The 22,382-nt window shown below is 40.2% G+C and overlaps 1 protein-coding gene across 1 annotated transcript; it reads left to right on the forward strand.

The window, feature by feature from the left end:
* The first annotated feature begins 963 nt into the window (after positions 1 to 963).
* SLC45A2 (solute carrier family 45 member 2) lies at positions 964 to 16,275 on the forward strand. Its single transcript, XM_042875342.1, has 7 exons — positions 964 to 1,473; positions 2,448 to 2,624; positions 5,716 to 6,032; positions 10,105 to 10,248; positions 10,891 to 11,014; positions 12,029 to 12,234; positions 15,212 to 16,275. The coding sequence occupies exons 1-7, from the start codon at positions 1,035 to 1,037 to the stop codon at positions 15,434 to 15,436; spliced, it is 1,632 nt and encodes a 543-aa protein (XP_042731276.1). The 5' UTR covers positions 964 to 1,034; the 3' UTR covers positions 15,437 to 16,275.
* The last annotated feature ends 6,107 nt before the right edge of the window (positions 16,276 to 22,382 follow it).

Here is a 22,382-nt window from a genome sequence, read left to right on the forward strand (position 1 = left end):
GAAGCAAGAATTATCTAGTAGACATTGACAGATTAGTTAACAATTAGTAAAAGCATTTTAAGTTTCCCATTTGTAATCAGTTTGATGAATTAGAATGTTATATACCATTGCATTACCACATTGTCATAGAATATCTTGAGTCAGAGTGGACCACAGCGATCATCAAGTCCAATTCCTTGCTCCACACTAAGATCTGAGAATTTGCTTAGAGTCATATGCATCTGATTGTATTGGAGCAGAGTAAATATAGCCAAGCATGATCTTCAGCACACTTAGGTTCTGATCCAAAATTTGGTGGTGTTACAAAAACTGCCATTAACTTTAGCTGCCTCAGTCAGGTGGCTCACCTGAAGCGGTGGGATTTTTGGTACGTTGCTGTAGATTTCTTTAAAAGCCTTCTGTTTGCTTTCCAAATATATGTGTGCCCAGTAAGACTTCCAGAAAGAAAAAAAACATTCACTCATCACAATACACTTTGCTTTTCAGAAATGGACAGAATAGTCAGTTGTACTGAGAGTAGCACAGAACAGATACAAAAATATTCTCCAGATTTGACAGATTTCTATCAAGCTTTTTGTTTGCTGTTGACACTCTAGAACAACAGGTAGGTCTACTTCTTCGTCTGTTGAAATCTTTCCTGGATGTTTGCCTTTTTATGTCCCTGCCTGCAGCAGGTCAGCACTCTTGCTGAATGAAAAGATGAGGTTTCCTCATTCTTGGTGGCACCACTGACTTGCAGCAGTAAAAGGAATGACTGGCTTTGTGTCAGGCTAATCCTGCATCTCTCCCATGTGATGTGTGTTCCCATTAGTCTAGGATAGTTGGGAGCTCTGCAAACGCCCTAGAGCACAGAACTGCTAATGTTAACACAGACTTCCCCGCCCCCTTCCTTCATAACTTGTGATCGCGGAGCCATGAAAGTATGTGAGTCCCTCCCCCAGAACAGAGCGGTTGCACCCGGCATATGATCAGGGCTCCATGTCAGCCACACCAGGCAGCACTGACCTGCCCGAGCGCTGTGCATAGCCAGAGCAATGACCTTAACGGAACAGAGCTTTCAGGAGTCTCCTCCACACCCTTCTGACGCGGCCAAGGCAGACATGGATGTCTCAGGAGGGAAGGAGAAGGCTGTGCACCTCTCCACGGCAAGGACTGGAGTGCTGGTGCCCAAGCAGCGAGCAACAGGAAGGCTGATCATGCACAGCATGGCGATGTTTGGAAGGGAGTTCTGCTATGCTGTGGAGGCTGCCTTTGTCACGCCGGTGCTGCTCAGTGTAGGGCTGCCCAAGAACCTGTACAGCCTGGTGTGGCTCATCAGCCCCATCCTGGGCTTCGTGCTGCAGCCCGTGGTAGGTTCTGCCAGTGATCACTGCGCCTGTAGCTGGGGCAGGAGGCGACCTTACATTCTGGGTCTGGGCATCATAATGCTGGTAGGCATGACTTTGTACCTCAATGGGGACGAGATGATCTCAGGTAAGTGAGGGGAATGTGCTGGTGACAGACAAAACTTACCCTACTGCTCTGAATTGGAAAGAAGGATGGGGTTCTTTTTTTTTTTTCCTTTTAAAATTGGATGTTAAAATTGGGTATTACACTACTGAGCTGCACTGAAGGAGCTTAAGAACACTGCAGTCTGTTTATGTTCAATCCTAATGCTGCATGTTATATACCCTGTACGTAATGTTCAGTAGTTCGTGCATGTGATTGCAGTATCATATGTTGACCTCTGCCTGATCAGTTCATACAGTGAAGCGCTGCTTAGGCCCAGAGATGTATTTGATAGCTAAAATTGGCCTTCTTGTGTTAAGTGATTGATATTGCTCATATGATGTAGTATGCATCCTAACTAAATCAGTGTTAGTTCCTATTTTACTTGAGTTAACATTCAAAACATTTATCTTAAATTATTGCAGCACTGGCTTGACTCAGGAATGTGTCATGCTGATGAACAATAGAAGTCACAACTCCATGAAAACAATGCACCTGGGATGTGCAAATCCAATAGGACTGACATCCCTAGGCACTGCTCCAGTTCAGCTTGAGATGTTACTTCTCAAAGACTTGTTGGAAAATTGTTGCTGTTGTTGTGACTGGTGGCTCCTCCTCAGGGGGAGGAGCGTGTTTTCACAAGTTGTTTTGTATTAAATGGGGAGGTTGGTGGCTCTGCCTTGGCGGGGGGCTTTGGAGATTCCTGATCCTTGAGGTCCCTTCCAACCCTGGCCATTCTGTGATTCTGCTGATCCATGGCTCAAAGTGAGCTAGCACAGCTCAGTGCTGCACAGACTCAAAATCCAGTTATCCCACTTGTCAGATGCCAATCTGGTATCACTGGTCCCTCATGCATAACTAAGCATTGTTTAGATTTGGAGGAATCTGGAAAGATAAAATGAGGTTTTGTGAAACACAGCAGTATTGCTGTCACAGTGAGAGTCTTTTTGGTTTTGTAGCTTTCATCGGTGAAAGAGACAAGCGGCGGACATGGGCAATAGTCATTACCATGCTGGGAGTAGTGCTTTTTGATTTTGCAGCTGACTTTATTGATGGCCCCATCAAAGCATATTTATTTGATGTCTGCTCTCATCAAGATAAAGAGAAGGGTCTGCATTATCATGCCCTATTTACAGGTACTCGTATCCCTTCTTTTCCTTCCTACTTGGAGGGAGGGGAAGGAAATTGCATGGATTTTGTAACCTCTATGTACTAATCTTGAATGAACTGATCATCTGATTCTGTGCTTCAGTCACGGGTCTGTTGTAGCTGGGTTTTCACTGCTACAGAAAACTGCAGCTTGTGGTTGCTGCTGCAAGATCTCTACTGCAGAAGGCTGCAGGCCTAACCATTTACAGTAAAATAGCGTGGCTCAATTAAGAACAATTAACTATTATGTAAATAAAGTAGTATTTATTCATTTTATTTTGATCTTCAAGTTTTGATGAAGCCAAAGTTAGGGAAGTGACTTGTTTTCTTGCCGTACAAATAAATCTTTTACTCAGCTCATGACAGAGCAAATATGCAGCAGTGCAGCCGGCATCCATTCTTCAGCAGTGGTCCTACATCTGGTGCCTGCCAGTATAGAAATAGAAATTCTATGTAACATTCATAGCTTCTCAACTTCCACAAAATGAGTTCTGCTCGAGCTTCATTCGGTTGTCTTTAGACATTTGTAACGTTGTTGCAGAGGGAAAAAACTTGCACCAAACAGAAGGCTTTGTCCTGTGTTGAGAAAACACACAAGGAACACACATAATGCTGTGTACCTGTTATGTGACTCAGGAAGTGCATGGCACCACTCCCAGCTGTGCATGGGACCAGTCACTGACAGCGCTGGACAAAAAACAGGCAAGATAAGAAGTCATGCAGCCTGTGCTGATGCAGATTTTTGCTGAGCTGAAGCAAGAACAGAAGCACAAAGGCTCTGTGGCAGTGATCTGCGCTGCCCTCTGCTCCCTGTGAGGAGCTGCAGCAGCCATGAGGCCTCTGCTCAGCTCCTCTGCTCTGGGCCCAGCACACCCAGGGCCCTCAGCTGCCCCTCGCACATCTGGTAGAGCACAGTAGTACCAACAGTGATACACAGTAGTATTGACAGTGGGCAGACTTTGGATATTTGAAATAGCTGCATCCTGAACCTGGGCACAGATTCTAGGGGAACCTGAAAGCCATGTGGAGTTTAAATGAGTTTTAGCCTTTAGAAACAGACACAAATTTTTCTAATCACTTGTTTGGACAGAATGAGGAGCAAGTCGTAAAGTACATTCCTGTCTACACCAGAAATCTGCTTGCTGTTTTTCCTATTTAAAAGTTTTTATTTCCACGTTTAGAGCTATGGATTGAACTGATTCATTTGTATGGCAAGCTGCAGATGGAGGTGATGGCAACTCGCATTATATAGGACAGACAAATTTCTCCATGTTATTTGGACCAACACCACATGCTTTCTGTAGCAAGGCTGTGCATGCCTAAACCCCTTCCGAATAGGTGATTGCCCAGCCCATTCCTGAAGCATAGAATCATAGAGACATTAAGGCTGGAAAATACCACTAAGATCACCTTGTCCAACCATCAATCCACCCACACCATGCCCGCTAACCATGACCCTCAGTGCCACATCTGCATGGTTCTAGTTGTCAAGTCTGCCCATGAGAGTGGTCTACAGCTCTCTCAGAGAAGCCTGTTCCAGCATTCTACTGGCCTTGCTTTTAAACTGCATTCCCTAAAATTTAATCATATTATCCATCTTCTACATTTCTGACTTCTGTCACTCCTTTTTTCTATCTCTTTCAGACAAGAGAAGCATCCTTCCTCCTTCATTTTTCCAGCTTCTGTTTTGTGTATTGAGTTATCACTTTTCCACTATTTAATTCCTTCTTTTTATATTAAACATCTCAAGACTTTGCTCTTCAATCTACCTTCTATGTATTTTAAGTCTAAATGTGAAACTAAGTGTATTGTTGTTATAACAAGACCACTGAGACAAAAAGAAGACACATGGTATATATCTGACAGAACTTGCAGGCTGTGCATTCCAATGCCATGATTACTTTTAGTCAAAACAATATGCAAAAAAACCCTCAAGCATCAAATGTGAGCTGCAGTGCAAACATTGAGTGCAGGTTTTCTTCCAGAAGACATTAACTGCTTAATTGTTCTTCATTAAAACAAGCAGTGATACAGGCCCTGCAGGATTCAGTTAGACATAACAAAGGAGGGCTGTATCACACGTAAGAGGAAAATAAGTACAGAAATCCCAGAATGGAATTACAATACCATGGTTTTTAGGTGAGGCAAATGTAAGCCTTGTTATTTCTGTTTCTTTTTGTTGCACAGAATGGTTCCACCACACGTCTTCAGTTCCCTAAGCAGAAGGGTAGAAATGCTTCCAATCCTTCAAATGCTCTGTGCTGGGCCACTTCTCCATCCTCCTGAGCCACCTGGATACCAGGGAGGGCAGGACTGGACAAGCGCTTTCTCTACCGGAACCATGTGCTGAATGCAGCAGTGTGTTTTCCTTGTGCCTCTCAAACTGTGTGCCCTATCAGCAAAGAAAGAAATTGTTTAAAAAAATAAATAAATAAAAGAGAATGAATTCTTCTTTTATTAGCACTGAGACATAGTGGCGTCTCTCCTAGTGGAGAGATACTTGGATTTCAGGGATTACAAAACCCTGTTTTTAATTGTAGTCCCTTTCGAAAAGATAAGTCACATGGAAGCAATATTTCCGCCTAGAGCCATCTACCTAAGGTACAATTTACAAACTCTGCTTGATATAATAGAAAAATTGTTTGATCCATAAATGCTTTTTAAAAAGCACATTCCAGTAGAGTTTTGTTTAATATTATTCAGTTTCAGAGAAAAGACAGCATTAGGAAGTGTTTCTGAGTCATGCAGAGTATTTGCTGGAAAAATGATGGAGTCCCATGTTGCTATATATTGAGGTCTTTTTTGAGAGCCCTTGCACAGCTCTCTCCAGACCTGAGGATATCTTGTTTCATATTTTGATAGGTGCTTGTATGTGTGATTACCTCTGAGTTCCAATTTCTTTTGATACTTCTTGTATATGCTGACGCCTGAGGAGTGAATATCCTGATATCTGAGGAGTGATTATTCAGTCATTTCTAGAGGGAATCACGCTGTTTCTAGAGGGAAACACACAAGTGTTGTATACTGTTTATTTATAAATGCCAGTAGATTTTCTTTCACCCTTTTTCTCCCCTGTAGGCTTAGGAGGAGCGCTGGGCTACCTGACAGGTGCTGTGGACTGGGGTGAAACTGTACTAGGATACACCTTGACGTCAGAATTCCAGGTGATTTTCCTCTTGTCAGCCTTGGTTTTCCTCATCTGCCTTATTGTACATCTACGCAGTATTCCTGAAGTCCCACTCAGATATGACAATGAAGAGACAAAGCTCTTGTTGGAAGTGACTGAGCCCTATAAGTACAGCTCCATAGAGGAAATCAAGAAAGGATACTTATCATGTACTGACTTAAATGCTACAAGTAAGCCGAAGAAAGGTACTGACACATCGTGTACAGAGGTAAGAACAGAGACGATTTTATAACCCAGTCATTTCATTATTGAAGACCATCAGCAGCCTTTTAATTAGCTATCGCTGGCTAACTGAAATAGAGTCCTTTCACACACATATTCAGAAAAATATTCCTTCTGGATTCTTTCTTCTTCTGACCTGGATAAAGGGTCAGATCAAAGTCTTTCTTTTCTCTTTGGTTATTTACAAGGTATTTCCAGCAAGTGGGACAGAAACTAACTTGTCCTGATGCTTTCTGATGCTTTGGCAGGGTTGAGGGAGAGCCAAATACAGTTTTCTACTCTGTGTCAGTTTCTTCATATCCTACCCATCTAAATTTTGTCAAGATGATCTAATTTTTCTATTAGTCCCTGTAGAACTAACATCACATTGTGGACAGGAGCTACAGAGAAGTGATATTTGATATAAATCTGTGACTCCCATTGAAATCAACGTACTAATACATGTAGTACATGAAAGTTCATTCCATGCTCCATTGGCTGCCACTCGCTGTTCCACTGAGGATTTATTGATGACACTGATTTGTCTGAAATTGCCTAAGCAACAATACTACATCACTTCTGGGGCGATTTTAATTTTATTTTTAAGTGTTGCTGGGGCTGTGCCTTTGGCATAACTTTGAGATGGCAGAGAGGAACTTGTACTTCAAGTAATCAGTGGTGTTTGTTTATTTTTTGATCTTATGAGAGATTGCTGCAATTTAAGACAGCTAGGAGAAGGTGAATCTACCTGAAAAACATCTAGAGAGATATAAGTAGGATAGTCTTAGGAACAGATAGTGGTTTTCACCACTAAAAGTCATCAACAGGAATCCTCTCTGCACTTTCATGGTATCCTATTCACACAAAGGCTAATATATGTCTGTATCCAAGTATGGCAATGAATAATGGAACAGTCACCTGTTGCTTTAACTTCACTTCTTATCTCTTAGCTTTGTTAGGTATATATTGTGTATACAAGTCTTGGGAACTCAGCTAAAAATTACCAAGAATACTCAGGTGGTTAAGTTAGATATGATGGAAACCTAAACTAAAGTTTAAGCTACCATTACAATTCATTTATTGTCTTTTATTATTTATCATTTGTATTCTAATAGCATTTGTTATTTCTAAACCAAACAAGAATATCATCGCACTACACACTACAAAAAGCTAAACTAAAAGATGGGCACTGACTGATGAGAATACCAGATGCACAAACAAAGCAACAGTTTGTTAGCAGAGCATGGTTGGCACGCTGCAGTGTGCTTCCTGCTTACCCACCCGGCTTGGGGCACAGTAAACTTCACCAGCACTATTCACTCTGATTGTCCTCTGAATTGTCAGAGATGCTTGGTTGCACTTACTGGTCAGCATGGGCTTTGAAATAAGGGAAAGTGAATGAAAAAGAGCCATTTCCCCCACAGAGAACATTCCTTGCAGGAAGCCAGGGAAGCAGGGGATGCATTGGGGTAGCCTTTGGCTTGGCAAGAATCCCAGTGAATCACTAACATCTGACACCCTAGGTATAGCTCTGATGTTTACTGTGGGCCAGTTTGTGCAATTGCCCTCCTTTGTAAGTTTTCAGTTGGACAGCCTGTCGTTTGCTGAGCTTTGATCTGTCTCATGTTCCTTTGATGTGTCCAGGCTTGGATAGATTCTAGACGCTCTCACCACCAAAGTGTTCTGTCTCTTGTGGCACATGCTTTACAAATTCATTCATTACTGTAATTGCTTCCTTGAAGAAATGGTTTGGTTTCTTGTCTCTTCTTTATTTCACGGTCGGCATCATGGCCCTATTTCATTTAATTAAGGAATATGCTCTTGCATACAAATTGCTTCCAAGGTTATTAATGAGATGTGATCCCTTACAGTATGAATAAAAATCCAAAGTTATTCTACTTCTGTTATTTGCTTTGGTGCAAAGTCACTGAGGATCTGCTGTAAAACCTCTACTATGGATCCCTCTCTATCCATAATAGTCATCTTAGGCCTTAAGTTGTGGTGATTTTATAGGGGAATGGGTTGGGTATTGTGAACTTTTGAAGGATAAACCACTTAAACAGAGGCAGACTTCAGAACTTCATTTACAAATAACTGTGTAGAAAGTGTTTGCTGTTAAGTACTGAATGTATGCATTAAACACCTGTTTCCATTTCCACTTTCTAAAATATCTAAATAGAGATCAAACATTCCTCTCTAGATGTCAAATTATCATTTGTAATTACAGAGGTGTTCCTTGTAGTACCCTGACATTATACTGAGATTAGGAAGACTATTTTAAATAACTCCGTGGAAGAGTTGAATAAATTATATAAGCTAAGTAAAAAAATAGTAATTATCCTTGAAACGAGTCAGTATGAGGTTTATTATTATTATTATTATTATTTGTATAACTGTAGAGAATTTATAATTTTCCCTGTTTAAAACACAGTTAAAAGAGACAGTGATGCCAAGAGAAATTCCAAGGGTTTTACACAGTATGCAGTTCAAGATAGAAGTCAGCAAAATGAATTCCTATGAGGATTAAAAACCTCTCACTGGAGTAAAATATTTTCTAACTTTATATGTGGTGATCTTTCATAGAGCAGCTTGCAGCATAGCCTAGTTCAAAAGGCAGAGCTGTGAAAAGTAGCTAGAACACTGAAAGGAATTAATGATGTACTGAGAAAAATCAAGTGATAGCAGTGATCTGATTGTTGTGGTTTAACCCAGCAGAATGTTGAGCACCACACAGTCTTCTGCCCACTCCAGCCCTTCCTAGTGGGATGGGGAGACAATCAAAAGGAAGAAAACAAACAGAACTTATGGGTTTAGGTAAAACTATTCACTATGATAGAGAAAATGAAAAGGATAATAATGATGACAAATAAATATGTGTATATGAATGTATATAGCAACTCATGCACAAGCAATTTCTCACCACCTCTCAGCTGATGCCCAGCTCACTGCCTTGCAGTGCAAGAGAGTGAGACAAGCTCTCCAGCTCCCTTCAAATTCCTTCCACTCGATGTCGTATGCTATGGAATACCCTTCAGGACGTTTTAAGTGAGCCATCCTAATTCTGCTCCTTCCCAAGTCCTTAGGCCCTTTGCTGCAAATGGGTTTGTCTCTGTACAACACTGCTTGGCAGCAACTATAAACACTGTGTGTTATATCAACGTTGTTCTTCTCCTAGAGCCAAAACAGCATCATATCAAACACTGATGAAAACAATTTCATTCCAGCTGAAACTATGACACCAATGAATGTGATTGAAAAAGAGACAGAGGTTTTCAGCAGAAAGTTCAGATGAGGAGAAAGAGATAAAATAGAACATTGAAGATGGTCAGAATTTTCTTCCCAGTCAGTGAGATTTTTTTTAATGTATTCCCACCAGGTTTTGATTTTGAAATGTGTTGTTTTTCCCACAAGACTGGAGATGTTCAGGTACTGGACCCAGTAGGGTTTTTGCTGCATCTCCTGTTTTGGGTGCTACTTCTCCTGTCACGAATCACTGTCTCTCACTGCTTTTTGAGGGAGGATGCAGTCCATAGAGAAAATTTCGTAGTGGTTGTATACCAAAATAGGTGGAACACAAAATTTAGTAGGGAATGGAAACTATAAAAAATGCAGTATTCTACAGATGATGTATTTTAATTCTGAGGAAATATTTTTGAGTTTCATTTTTTCTATGGCAGCTTTAAATCTGCAGTGGTAAGCTGATTGTCCCCCAGGAAGAAGTTCTTTTGGTGCTTATTGGTTTATTTTGATTTGGTTTTCGAAACTCCACTGAATCTGTTTCGACAGAAAGTTTTGCCTAGTAATAATCCTAACGACTGGTAAAGCAGGAAATACCACTGCGATGTACCCCAGCTCTTGGAGAGTCCCTGTCATCTTTCAGATGACTTTATTAGGCAACGATTCCACAAATCAAATATGTAGCGAAGGACGTTTAGCACCCAACCAACCCATTCTAGCAAAAACAAAATAACTTTGGAATTTTAACATGAAAAGACACAGAGGTCTTCTCCACGTACTGTCGGAATTTTATTGGCGTTAAGGGCTGTCATGCAATATTATTGTTGAATACTTGCTTTTAGGCTCAAAGGCGGATGACACTTAAATCACTCTTGAAGACTCTTTTAAGCATGCCATCCCATTATCGCTATCTGTGTGTGAGCCACCTCTTTGGATGGATGGCTTTCCTGTCCAACATGCTCTTCTTCACGGATTTCATGGGACAGGTAAGAGTGTAAAATCCTCTTGCTTTTCTCTCCTCATAGCATTTCCTTCTCCATCAAAACCAAATGAAGGTATTGCTACGAACTTGAAGACATGACTCTGACTCCCATGCAGTACTCTACATTTCCTTGCCTTAGTGTTTTTGATTTTTCTCTCTCTGTGGAAGAAACAAGAGGTAGTTTTTGTTTCCTTTCAATGTATATGAACAACTAAAGAAGAAAGAAATAGAAGAAAGGATTTTGCTTGCTTGGATAAGGGGCCAAATAAGGGATTGACTGAGTGGAAAAAATTGAGTGTGTGGGGGTAGGTCTGGAAAAAGAAATCATTGTAGCTAAGTTAGGAGTAAGCAGATTAAGCAAGAAGGCAGAAGTGGAGAGAGAAGGAGAATAAAAAATGAGAAACACCCAAAGAAAAAAGAGCAGATGAGTATAGAGTGGCTAACACAGGCAAAAGTAAGGGCAGGAAATGAGGAAGAGCCTGGTGTGTGAGAGTCTGGCAGAAATGCATGTGAAATACAGAGTACAACACAGAGGTGATGAGGGCACTCGTTGAAAGATTTCCTGGGTGCTAGCCAGTCTTTCTGTAGGAGGTATTCTATATATGCAATAATTCCTTGCCTTTTGTGATCTTCGTGGTCTCTTTAGGTTGTGTACCAGGGTAGTCCTTATGCTTCTCGTAACTCCACACTTTACCATACCTACAGAAGAGGAGTGGAGGTTGGATGCTGGGGGTTGTGCATCAATGCGATTGCATCTTCAGCCTATTCTTGTAAGTATCCAGGAATGTACTCCAGCACTGTTATGAAAAACAAACAAACAAACAAACAAAAACCTCTTTGCTGTTCACTATTCCTTAAAAAAAAAAAAAGAAAAAGAAAAAGAAAAAAAAAAAAAAAAGTTGCCAAATTAACTGTTGATGTCTTCCTCCCCCCCTTACCCTCCTCATGAAAATTTTAACAAGTATTACATTCTCAGCAGCATTAGAAACCTGTATCTTAGCATAAGCAGTTCTTGCCTGGACAACATGAAAAGGTGTCTCTCTGGGAGAAAGGCATTGTCCTTCATGTGAATGGACCCTGAGCACCAAAAATCATTTTAAAGCCAAAAGTCAGAGTGAAATGGATGCTGTGGGCATCATTCTGAGATGCTTTTTCACCTAGCAGTCCTGTAGCTATAGGTTTACAAAAGGCCCTCTCTTGGCCTCTTGCCATCTGCATTCCTCACAAATAAACTTTTTTATAATTACATGAAAGGCCTTGCCAAAAACATAGACCTTGTTCTCCAAAATTGTGTGTAAATATATTAGCAAGTTTCCTTGATAAATGTTACCATAGCTCTCATTCAGAATTTTAAAAAAAAAAAAATCTTACAATCCAAAAACTAGTAGTGTTTTGGGAATCGAGCATCTACAAGAGCCTGAGGGAAATCCCATTTGGAGCTCAACTACAGGCATTTCTGTAGCACCACTCTGAGCTCAGACAGATGTTGATGCCAAATGTTTTTATTGTAACTGAATAGCAGAAATGTCTGAAGTTGTCCATGGGGGTGGTCCTTCCAGAACCGCTGTTAACTACTTCTCTGAGATGGTTATGCCAGAGTAAGAGTATCAGAAAGAAGCATTCTGCAGCAAATTTGTAACCACAGTAATTTCAAGCAACTTTTAAAATCAGTAAGCCTTTCCCCTTCACTGCATCTTACAAAACAAAACTCCTAAATGAATTCCCTGATGAAATGTTGCTTGTTCTGATTCACTCTTGGCAACAATTTCTCTTTCTTTCCACAGACCTGCAGAAAGCCCTTCTGCCATACATAGGATTAAAGGGACTTTATTTCATTGGATACCTACTTTTTGGACTAGGCACTGGGTTGATTGGCTTGTTTCCCAATGTCTATTCCACTTTGGTTCTATGTTCACTTTTTGGAGTCATGTCCAGCACTCTGTATACTGTGCCGTTCCAGCTCATTGCAGAGTATCACAAAGAAGAAGAGGTAAGTCGAAAGTGTAAGAAAGGGCAAATTTGTGTCTGTTTGAATCTGTTTAGTCTATTTTGGCTGAACATTGGTAGAAGGGGTGAATGGGTTTAAAATTATAAATTTCAAACTGTTTATGGTGACATGATATGAACAGAAAGTTTCTGTTAATAGAGATCTTTATTAAACAACACTGATATTATAAGCTGTGTTGAAGCTAGATGACAGCCCTCAGCTAAGGCCCCAGCTCCAGAGAGTTTCCATAGTCCCACATTAAGACAAAGAATAATCACAACTGAGATAAGGCCAATTGCAGTATGTGCTGAGGCTGCAAGCTGCTTATAGAGATCCAGCCAACCTGTGTTGTCTTCAAGGATTTCCTGCCTGAGAATAAAATCTAAATCACTAAGATTTTTTGTCCTCTTTAAAAGTAAAGGGGCAGCTGAGGCTCAGTATGAGTAGCTGCTGTTACTTCAGGGAAGATGAGTTTGGTTCATGTTAGCTGAGCAGCAGACTTCTGAGTCCCTGGGGTTAATAACCACCCTGTGAAGGCTACCAGAAGCTTTAGCTAACTGCAAAGTGTTATGAAAACCTATTATCTAATAAAGATATGCAGTTCAAGTACAAAAAGTTTTGTGTAGTTCTGTAGGAAGTTGTATTCTGTGTTCTTACCCTTCTGGCATTCTTTTTGGTCCCTCACATTCTGTTTGCGAAGGGAATCTGGAAAATCCTGAGTTCTTCATGTCATGTTTCTAGGCTCAGCTGGACCTTCATGTGTTTTAAGGCGTTGTAGTCTTCAATGGAAACATTCTAGCAAGTTGGTAAGAAAGTTGGAAACAAGCAGGACAAAGGAGAATTGGAAGAACTAAGGAAAAGTTTTCATTATGTCCAGTGACATTTGAAGAAATGAATAAAGAAAATACTGAAACACAACAAAAGACAGTTTAAACCAGCTATAAAAAACATAGTTGAAATGGGACTATATGAAGCCCCTGAGAGTACCTCCTACTATTCTGTATGATTTCTCAACATCACCATCTGAATGATGAACGCGAGGAGACTCTAAATTAGTCGAAGAACCCTATGAGGACATTTCAAATTGATTAAATATTTCATAGATCTGCTTAATCGTTTTTCAGTTAATTTCTGTTCTTTCCAATAAGGAAGAATTACGATGTAGAGTTTCAGACAGATTTTACAAAGTGCAAGGTTTGAACCCAGTTTCGGGTGAGATCACAATCCTGACCTTGAGACAACCAAATCAGAGAGAGGAGATAAAGGCAAAATTACAGCCCAGTTCTGAATCAGACCTGTTCCAAAACAAAAGTGAAATGAAATATGCTGAAGTGTACATGGACTTAAAATATAATAAGCTAATATCTTCAAATGTCATTTATAGGAGCACTTGGCAGATGGCTGTGACATTTGACAAATGACAATCATATGTTAGATCTGACATTAACAGAATTTGGTTTGTCTTAAATCTCCTATAATGTATGAGATGATAGAAAAAGTATGATAGAAAAGGAAACGTCAAGTGCAAAATTACATTCACTTACACATTCATATTATGTGTTAGGAACAACTGACACATAGGAATGCTGGGCACAGCCCAACAAAATAAATGTAATTAAAAAAACCCGTGTCTTGAATTGAAAACACTGCATTATTTTACAACAAAGAACAGACATCTTTCCTTAGTGTACAACCTACCAATATCATATGCTGGGTTTTAAATTGCTGCCATTTCAATTCCTGTTCCACACTGCCATTCCCTAGGACCCTAATTCATTTTCAGTCCTGCTGGATTAGGAAGGCACTATTGGCTTCTGCTGCTTTTCAGCTTTGTGTGGTAAAACTCAAAGGCAGTGTAATAGGTGTTGCAAAAAGCATCCTAATCACAGTCAAGAGCATTTGGATACTAGGAAAGAGCAGCTCAGCTAGAGTGCAGCATGGAAACTGTCTGTTACAGTGCAAACCTCGCCAAACAGCAGCAAGAACAATAAACATCTAGTTATCATCATGTAATTATATTGTGAAATAGAATAGGTCTCTGTGGAAAGGGTTCACAAAATTAAACCTGAGTCTTTAAGGAATCTCCAGAGATCATCTGGTCCAACACCTCTGTGCAAGTAATGTCACCATGAGCAGGTTGTCCATGGTCTTGTCCAGTGCAGTTTTGAAGATCTTCCTGGTTGGAGTCTTGCAGCTCTAAACAAACTGATTCAGTGTTCTCCAAACCTCACAGCGTGTGAGGTTGTGTATGAGATGCTCATATACCATAAATGAAGGCTTTTGCTCAAATATGTATGTAATTTTAATTTAAATAATTAACGATGGTGTTCTGTATGTAGAGGAATTTGTCTCTTCATTCATTTTCAGATTTTTTTTTTAGCAGTAAAAACATCACACTTAGGTTTTAATACTGAACTCTTTCATATGCTCTGAGACGTAACTCCAGAGCATCTAGTATAACTTCAGATCACAGAGCTCCATTAGAACAAATTGTGGGATGTAGTATGATTCAGTATTCCCCTGAAGCTCCCTGTATGGTTGGACTTGACCTTGAAGGTCTTTTCTATTTTTTTTTCCACTCCATTACTCTTAGGTGATTCTGTGATTCAGCCATGTGAGAGTTGGAGCTAAAATATTCTTGATGAGGTGTCCTGCCATGCGAAATTTTCTTCTTGTTCTAGTTTGCCAGAGCTCAAGTAGAGCTGTACTTCAAGGAAGCAGTCATTTTTTCTGATCAAGTTTCAGTTCTTTCCTTGAGAGAAGAGATAAAGTTGCTGATGAGGGAAACAGGACAGTTTGGAAAAATCGTTATCACTTGAACAATCTCTGTTTGAATTTTGTAACCTCTGTGGGACAGACACTAAAACCAGAAAGGAAGCAGAGAGCTATTGGCCTGTTTTGCTGCATCTGGATGCCATGGCATGAGGGATTCAGCTTATGTTTAAGTCCTGTTTAAGTCTTGTTTTGTGTTTATTTCCAGGACCTGAATCTGCAGCAGAAAGAACAAGGCATGGAGCATGGGAGAGGCAAGGGCATTGACTGTGCTGCTCTCACCTGCATGGTCCAGCTGGCACAGATCATTCTTGGTGTGGGCCTTGGTCTCTTGGTCAGTGTTGCCGGCAGTGCAGTCACCGTGATTTCAGCATCAATGGTGGCACTGGTTGGCTGCTGCTTTGTTGCTTTTTGTGTTCGATATGTGAGGTAAGACTGTGTGAAACAATTGGAAGAAAAAAACCCAGAAGATCAGCACTGTTGCCATGCTGGTACTGCTGGTACCTCCTCCTCCCTTACCTGCTTGGAGCAGCTGCAATTACGGAGCATCACTTAACCACAAAGTGAAGACTTGATGAAATTGGTTGCCTAATGCCTCAGGTAGAAAGCTTCTCCATTCTGAGTGCTTTACTACTGCCTTCTTGCTGACCTCAGTGCATGGACATGCTATTACACTTGAAGACACATCTGCCTGTGGTATGTTGATACCCTACATGAGGAGTCATCGTGAAATTCATTATCAGTTTGTGGAAGAGAACAGATGAAGTATGTGTTGAATTGAAGAAGTTGATTGAACAGAGCTAAGATTAAACTTTTTTTTTTCTTCTCATTTTTGTCTTAGTTTTGGGGATATTCCTTTTGATGGTCTAAAGCTGCAGGAGCATCAAGCAGGTGTCAGAGGTCATGTGCCACCATGTTGTATGGTTAGTATGTAGGTCACTCCAAAAGTAATGCCTCCTATTTATTTGCACAAAAGCTATGACAGATTCAAAGAGACAATTACACTTTTCGATAGAGCAAATTCTCACCTGCAAAATGCCACCATTAGCTATGTATCTTTGCCAGTGATGGAAGAAAGCCTGCATTCATCAGTGGAGATGACCCACTGTCGCACCACCCACCACCATGCCAATATCCACTCTTTTGATCTCCACAAACATTCAGCAAGTGTTGGTGAATATCAGTGGGTGATGTTTTTTCACACAAAAGAATTCAGTGACACACCTTTGCTTCACCTGCACTTCCATGTCAGATGCCATTTAGTCGAAATGCCCCTCTGCTGCCATCTGTTGCAACTAAATGTAATAGAATATGGTGGGAAAGTTCAGCCTCTGCTGCCAGAGCACCAACACCCACCTCTGACATTGTGAGCCAATACAATAAAATAGAAGGCATTACTTTTGAAGCAGCCCTCATGCTATTGTTAAAGGGGATAAGTTACCTCCCTGCTGCCATGAAATCCTGTTCGGGCATGGAAGGTGGCTGGAGTGTAAAAAAAGTTGAAGCTTATTGCTTAAAAATATATCTGTAAAGTTATTGTTTTATTGTGTCCTGCTGTTTGTGTATAATTGAAATGACAGCACTGACTGAGCTTGTCATTAAAGTCTGCCTAAGGCTGCTCTGCAAATCTTTGTTTAGGCACCTACACAATCGATCTACAGGAAACACCTGCCATTCCTTCTCTCTTAAAACTCTAGCTTCATGACTTCATTTATAAATGAAAAAATAAACTTGGCACACAAAAAATTACGTCCATGGTGGTACACCACTCAAATCTTGACACTGAATTTTACAATATTCAGTTTATCTTATTTCTCTATTTTCCATGCATATGCATTTCCATACGTATAGCTCTGATTTATTTTTGTTCTTTACAGACTACTGTAAATTAATTGAGTTCTGCGAAGTTCGTCATGAATTATGTACAAAAATACCTCTAACTTCTACCATAAATCCTGAAGTCTCCTTATTTGTATTTAATTGAGTACTGAGCTTCATACCTATGAAGTTTCTGAGTGCTGTCTGTGAAAATGGTATGCTATACTTAAGCTGTGCTTCCTCCATTCTGGAGGTTGTCATACCCATTTGCTACTCCTCATGAAGATGTCCACTAATGCAATATTGTTAATGAATAGCAGTACAGAGAAAAACTGTTGCCAGCTAGGATTTTGTGTTTCTTTGTTTGTTTTTAAGCACATGTTGCACATGTATTATCAACACCATCATCTCAGAGCTGATTAGCTCTTGGAGCAGGGGCATACAGAGTAAAGAGGCACCGCTACGTACAAATGATTGGATTTGAGGGAGAGAAGAAGCCTTTGCACAGGTTCACCAACTGCAACCTTGTTTTTGTTTTCAAAACCAGGGTAGAGCCATTTATTCTCAGGAAAAAAAATACAATTTCTCTTACATAAATTCATAAAAATTATATATATAATATATATGCTTATATATATTATATATATTATGTATATAATAACAACCCTGTGGAAACCTCAGTTGCATTCTCTTGGTGGTTGTATCTCCATTGCAGGCCCCAAGTGGGGCTCAGTTCATGGCAGACCTTGCTTTTCTTCACAGCTCCTTCATCGTGCCTTGTGAAGAATCTGCGGTCCATAGCTTTTTCTGCCTGGAGGTTCCTCATTAATCACTCTCATGTTACACCCACAGAATAGAAGAGATTGAAAGAGTGGGGCATGGGGCTGAGCTTGGAACATTCTGTGGGTATTTTGCGGGCACTGGGATGACTGGAACACAAGGGCGCAACCAGGACAAAAAACAGAAGAAAGACAGAAAATGAAGGATGGTTTTAATCTCAATTCACCTATTGTCATCATTATTTTCCACTGATGCACTATCTCCCTGGGGGAGGAAATTTTAAGCAAAGAGAAAGGCTAAAAACGGGGAAAGGAGGAGATGTTCAGGACTACCAAACTCAAAAGCAGCATGTAGGCCCATCTTCTAAGAGCTGAGGACGAGTTACTACGTAATGCTCAATTTCTAGAAAAGAACTTGGCAGCATTTATTTACATCTTTGTCAATATTTTCCTTGAGGCTGAGTGCAATCAGAACATTGAAATTCAAATAGCTGTTGCTATTTCTGCTCTCTTGTACAAAACAAAAGCTGGCACTGATTCAAATCCAGAGTGACTGAGATCTGTAGCAACATCAAAATCGTGAACCTGAAAGAAGAAGGGAGATGTCATTAATTTACAAATCAATTCTTTTATTTACAAATTTGCTCAGAGAATACTGTTCCAAACATTCATATCATCATTCTCATTATCTTTTCTTTTAAAATGAATTGCAATATATAGAACACACAGCAGAGTAGATTCAGTTTTTCTTCGAAATTTGTCCTATATTTGATTCTAAGACTTAAAGTTATGTCCATCTTAATGTGTCTTTGTCAGAAGGCAAGAGAACAACAAAAGAAGTGCAATTTGAAAAACATTTAAAACTGAAGATTTATGAAGGTGCTCATTCTAAAGCCAAAAATACTTTCCATATTTCACTGAAAATAATTTAAAATGTTGCAAATTCATGAGAAGGGAGAAAACAGGTATTTTTTTCAGCACTTGAAATATATTATAGGCACTGAAGAACTTCACTGTGATGCTATTACATCAAGAAGTTCCACCTTTTCGATCTCTTTCTGCATTAGTTCAGGACTTGAAATGAATTATCAGTATATTCAGTTAAGGCATACAGTATCAGCTTTTATTGCAGTAACATGAGTTTTGAAGTTAAATGGGACTCACCTGATCTTTGTAGTTTTGTTTCCATATACATATAATCAAATAAAGGTCCATTTTGTGTTTAGGCAAATGATGCACCTAGATGAAGATGCAGATATTTTGCAATAATCAATCCCTCCTCCCTCCCACTTTCACAGAATTGGTTGTGGTTTAATGAAAAGGGGCAGGAAACAATGCCATCTTCCCACCTCTTTCATTTTTCTTTCTCTTAGAAGTGCTTTTCATTTATTCCAATTTAATAAACTGGCTTGTTACATAACTGAAATGTTAGAGGAAGTTTTGATTCTCTTCAAAGAGTATCTACAATATTAGTTATGTCACAGTTTCTTTTTTTTTTCTTTCCCCAGTTTTCATCTTTTCTCAGTGATTTCAATAGACGTCTCTGACTTTTGAACTAGCAAAAAAGGGGTTTATGGGTGACAATTTCTCAGTCATGAATCGTTAATATCTTCACTTGGTAAAATTCACAGTTTCAGCACTGGTGTCTGCAACTTGCTACCAGCCCCTACAATATGTCACAAGATAGGGAGAAAGCAGCGTAACTATGTGTGGCAATGATGTTTGATAATTCTGGACTAAAAAATGAGTTACTTCATGCAGGAAGAAGGTGAAAGTATCTGTGATGAAGTGTGTTCAAATTACTTTTGTCATGATAAAGCTGTATGAACATTATGTACAAACCTTTCCCCTGTAAGTTTCCAGCATTCATTTCTCATTCCATACCTGCTCCTTCTTTTGTTCATTTAAGCAATGTTTGAAGCTACTTGAGCAAAATAAACCTCTGAAAAGCAATTCACAATTCAGTTCTCTATAATGCTTTTTCAGTTTCATGTAAGCTTGTTTAGTTACTCAAGGTGTATTCATTAGTTGCATTTCATAAAGCTTTTTCTTGAAAATTAATACAGTGTCTCCCCTTTTCTACTCTTTTGCCTGTATGTTAAAAGTAATGACTTCACACTGTGCGGATACATCCAGCCAGAGAGTATTGCCTTGTGTTGCTTTATGTAATTATTTGCAGAATTAAGGGGGGTGTTGGCCTGGAGGGAAGGACTGCTTTAGAAAGGAATTATCATCAAAGACGAGAATGCTCCAAGGGAGAAAGGGAACGGACCTGCTGTCTTCCTAAGCATCGAGTACCTCTTTCCATCCCTAAGGCTGAGTGCTTGCTTGCCCCCCAGTGTTCGAAGGCATTATAGCACTTCTCTAGAGCTCATGCACTGCCTTCTCTTGCATTACTTTCTAAACTAAATCTCTCCTCTTTGTTTTATCCTACTCCTAAGCTTCCTTTTAGAGAGGCGCTTTCCATTGTGTGTAGACAATAAATAAAAGTTTGCTTGCTATTAGCTGTAAGCCAGCAGCATGATTCTAATTCAGATGCTGGTATATGGACTGGAGGCATTAGGAGCCATCCAGGTGCTTTGTACCTCATACTAAAATTAAGCCTTTAGAAACATACAGCATTAAGAGTCAAACCTGTGCAACTGTACCAACTGGATGGCAGATTAATTTTTGCTGCATTAGTTCCTAACAGGTAAGGTGCATTGTGTAGTAGGAACAGGACAAGAGGCAGTGTCACTCCCTGTAACCTCTGCTTTCAGGGCTTCTGTCATCAATAGGAGCTGGGGACAAAGTGAAATATAGCAGAAATTTTACTGGAAGTCTTAAGCAGAAGGTCTCACTGGCATGTAAGAAAGGACAATGTTCCAGAAGTAACACTTGCTAAAAGCTGGGATCCAAAGTCTGGAGCTGCATGGCTGGAAGATCACAATATAAAGTCAGATGCATCCCAGCTAATTTGTTGTATTTTTGGGTTTTGTTTGTTTGTTTGTTTATTATTTTCATGCAGGAAATACCACCATAAAATACAATTTGCAAGTTATGGGATTCCAGGTATTTTAAGGAGAGCTGAAACAACTGTTTCTTAAATAAGAGCTAATATTCCAACATAATGCCTAATCCCAATAGCCAGGACCTTAAGAAATAAATATTGATCGCTGTAACACTGCAAACATTGGCAGTAAAACAGTTTTTAAAGCTACCCTGTCTCTGACAGAGAGATGGCACATTACCAAAGAATGTTGTTCCTTTCTGAACAGTGTCTTTAAATTCCTTCTGTAATATTTGATATTTTTTGCGCTTGAAATCCAAGATTTTAGTCTACACCCGAGACAGTGGCATGAAGTGCACACCCAGCATGTTTGCTGATGACACCAAGCTGTGGGGTGTAGTTGATACAACAGAAGGAAGGGATGCCATCCAAAGGGACTTGGACAAGACTGAGCCCATGTGAACTTAATGAGGTTCAATGTGGCCTAATGTGAAGTGTTGCATTTAAACTGGTGCAATTCCAGAGATGAGTGTGGAGAGGGAGAAAAGTTCGTTGAGAACAGCCCTGTGGAGAAGGACTTGGGCATTCTGATGAACAAAAACAGGACATAAGCAAGCAGCATGCTCTTGCATGTATAGTATCCTAGGCTGCACCAACAGAGGGGTGGCAGCAGGGACAGGGAGAGGATTGTACTGCCCCAGCTGCAGTTCTGCACCCATGTCTGAGGTACCCAGCATAAGAATGACACTGGAGCTCTCGAATCAAGTCCAGAGGAGAGTTATGAAGACGGTCACGAAGATTTGGACTACCTCTCTTATGAAGCCCGGTTGAAGGAGCTGGGCTTGTTCAGATAGGATAAGAGAAGGCTCCAGGAAAAAAATCATTACATCCTTTCAATACATAAATGTTGCTTTCTGGTAGGAAGGGATTGACTTTTTACACAGGAAGATAGTGATGGAACAAGTGGGAATGCATTTAAATTAAAAGAAGAGAGATACAGGTTAGATGTTAGGAAGAAGTTGCTTACTCAGGCACTGGCACTGCTGCCCAGAGAGCTGTGTTGCCCCATCCCTGGAGGTGCTCAAGGCTGGGTTGGATGGAGCCCTGGGCAGCCTGGTGGGGGGCAGCCAGCTCATGGCAGGCCATTGGAACTGGGTGGGCTTAAAGTTCAATCCAGTACTGCTGCTCAGGGCTCAGCCAGCTAAAATAGGCTGCTCAAGAATATGGCTAGTCATTTTCTGAGGACCTCCAGAGATGGAGACATTGCCTCAGTGCTTCACTATATCATTAAATAAACAAACAAACAAATAAATAAATAAATAAAAAGATATAAAAAAGTTTTTTTTCCTACATTTCGGTGAAATATACTGAATTTCTGTTTCTGCCTGTTTCCTGTTGTCCATTCTCTGGATAGCACTGAAAAGTCAGGGTATGTCTTCTTTTCCTCAACAACCCTGGTTCCAGCAGGTATTTATTGATAAGATCCTCCTGAGTGTGCTCAGCTCCAGACTAACCAGTCCCAGCTCTCTCAGCCTCTCCTTGCATGTCAGGTACTCCAAGTGCTCAGTCATCTTCATGGTCTCTCACTGATGAATTCCCTCCAGTAAGTCTCTCTCTCTCTCTCTCATACTGGAGAGAATAAAACTAGATACATCACTTCTGATGTGGCTTCATCAGAGCTGAGCAGAGTTGGGATCATCTCCCCTGACCTGCTGGTGATGCTCTAACTAGAAAGCTGTTGGTTTTCTTTGCTGCAAGAGAACCTCTCTGGCCTATATGCAACTTGTCCAAAA

The sequence above is a fragment of the Lagopus leucura genome, unplaced genomic scaffold (assembly GCF_019238085.1).
Source record: "Lagopus leucura isolate 7727_CA_CO unplaced genomic scaffold, USGS_WTPT01 Super-Scaffold_100014, whole genome shotgun sequence".
Lineage (NCBI taxonomy): Eukaryota > Metazoa > Chordata > Aves > Galliformes > Phasianidae > Lagopus > Lagopus leucura.

Excerpts from the sequence above, each read along its gene's own strand:
- SLC45A2 (XM_042875342.1), top strand. The coding sequence starts at position 1,035 with ATGACCTTAACGGAACAGAGCTTTCAGGAGTCTCCTCCACACCCTTCT. Across the intron at positions 1,474-2,447 it reads TGGGGACGAGATGATCTCAG|CTTTCATCGGTGAAAGAGAC; the intron begins GTAAGTGAGGGG and ends TTGGTTTTGTAG. Across the intron at positions 12,235-15,211 it reads AGTATCACAAAGAAGAAGAG|GACCTGAATCTGCAGCAGAA; the intron begins GTAAGTCGAAAG and ends GTTTATTTCCAG.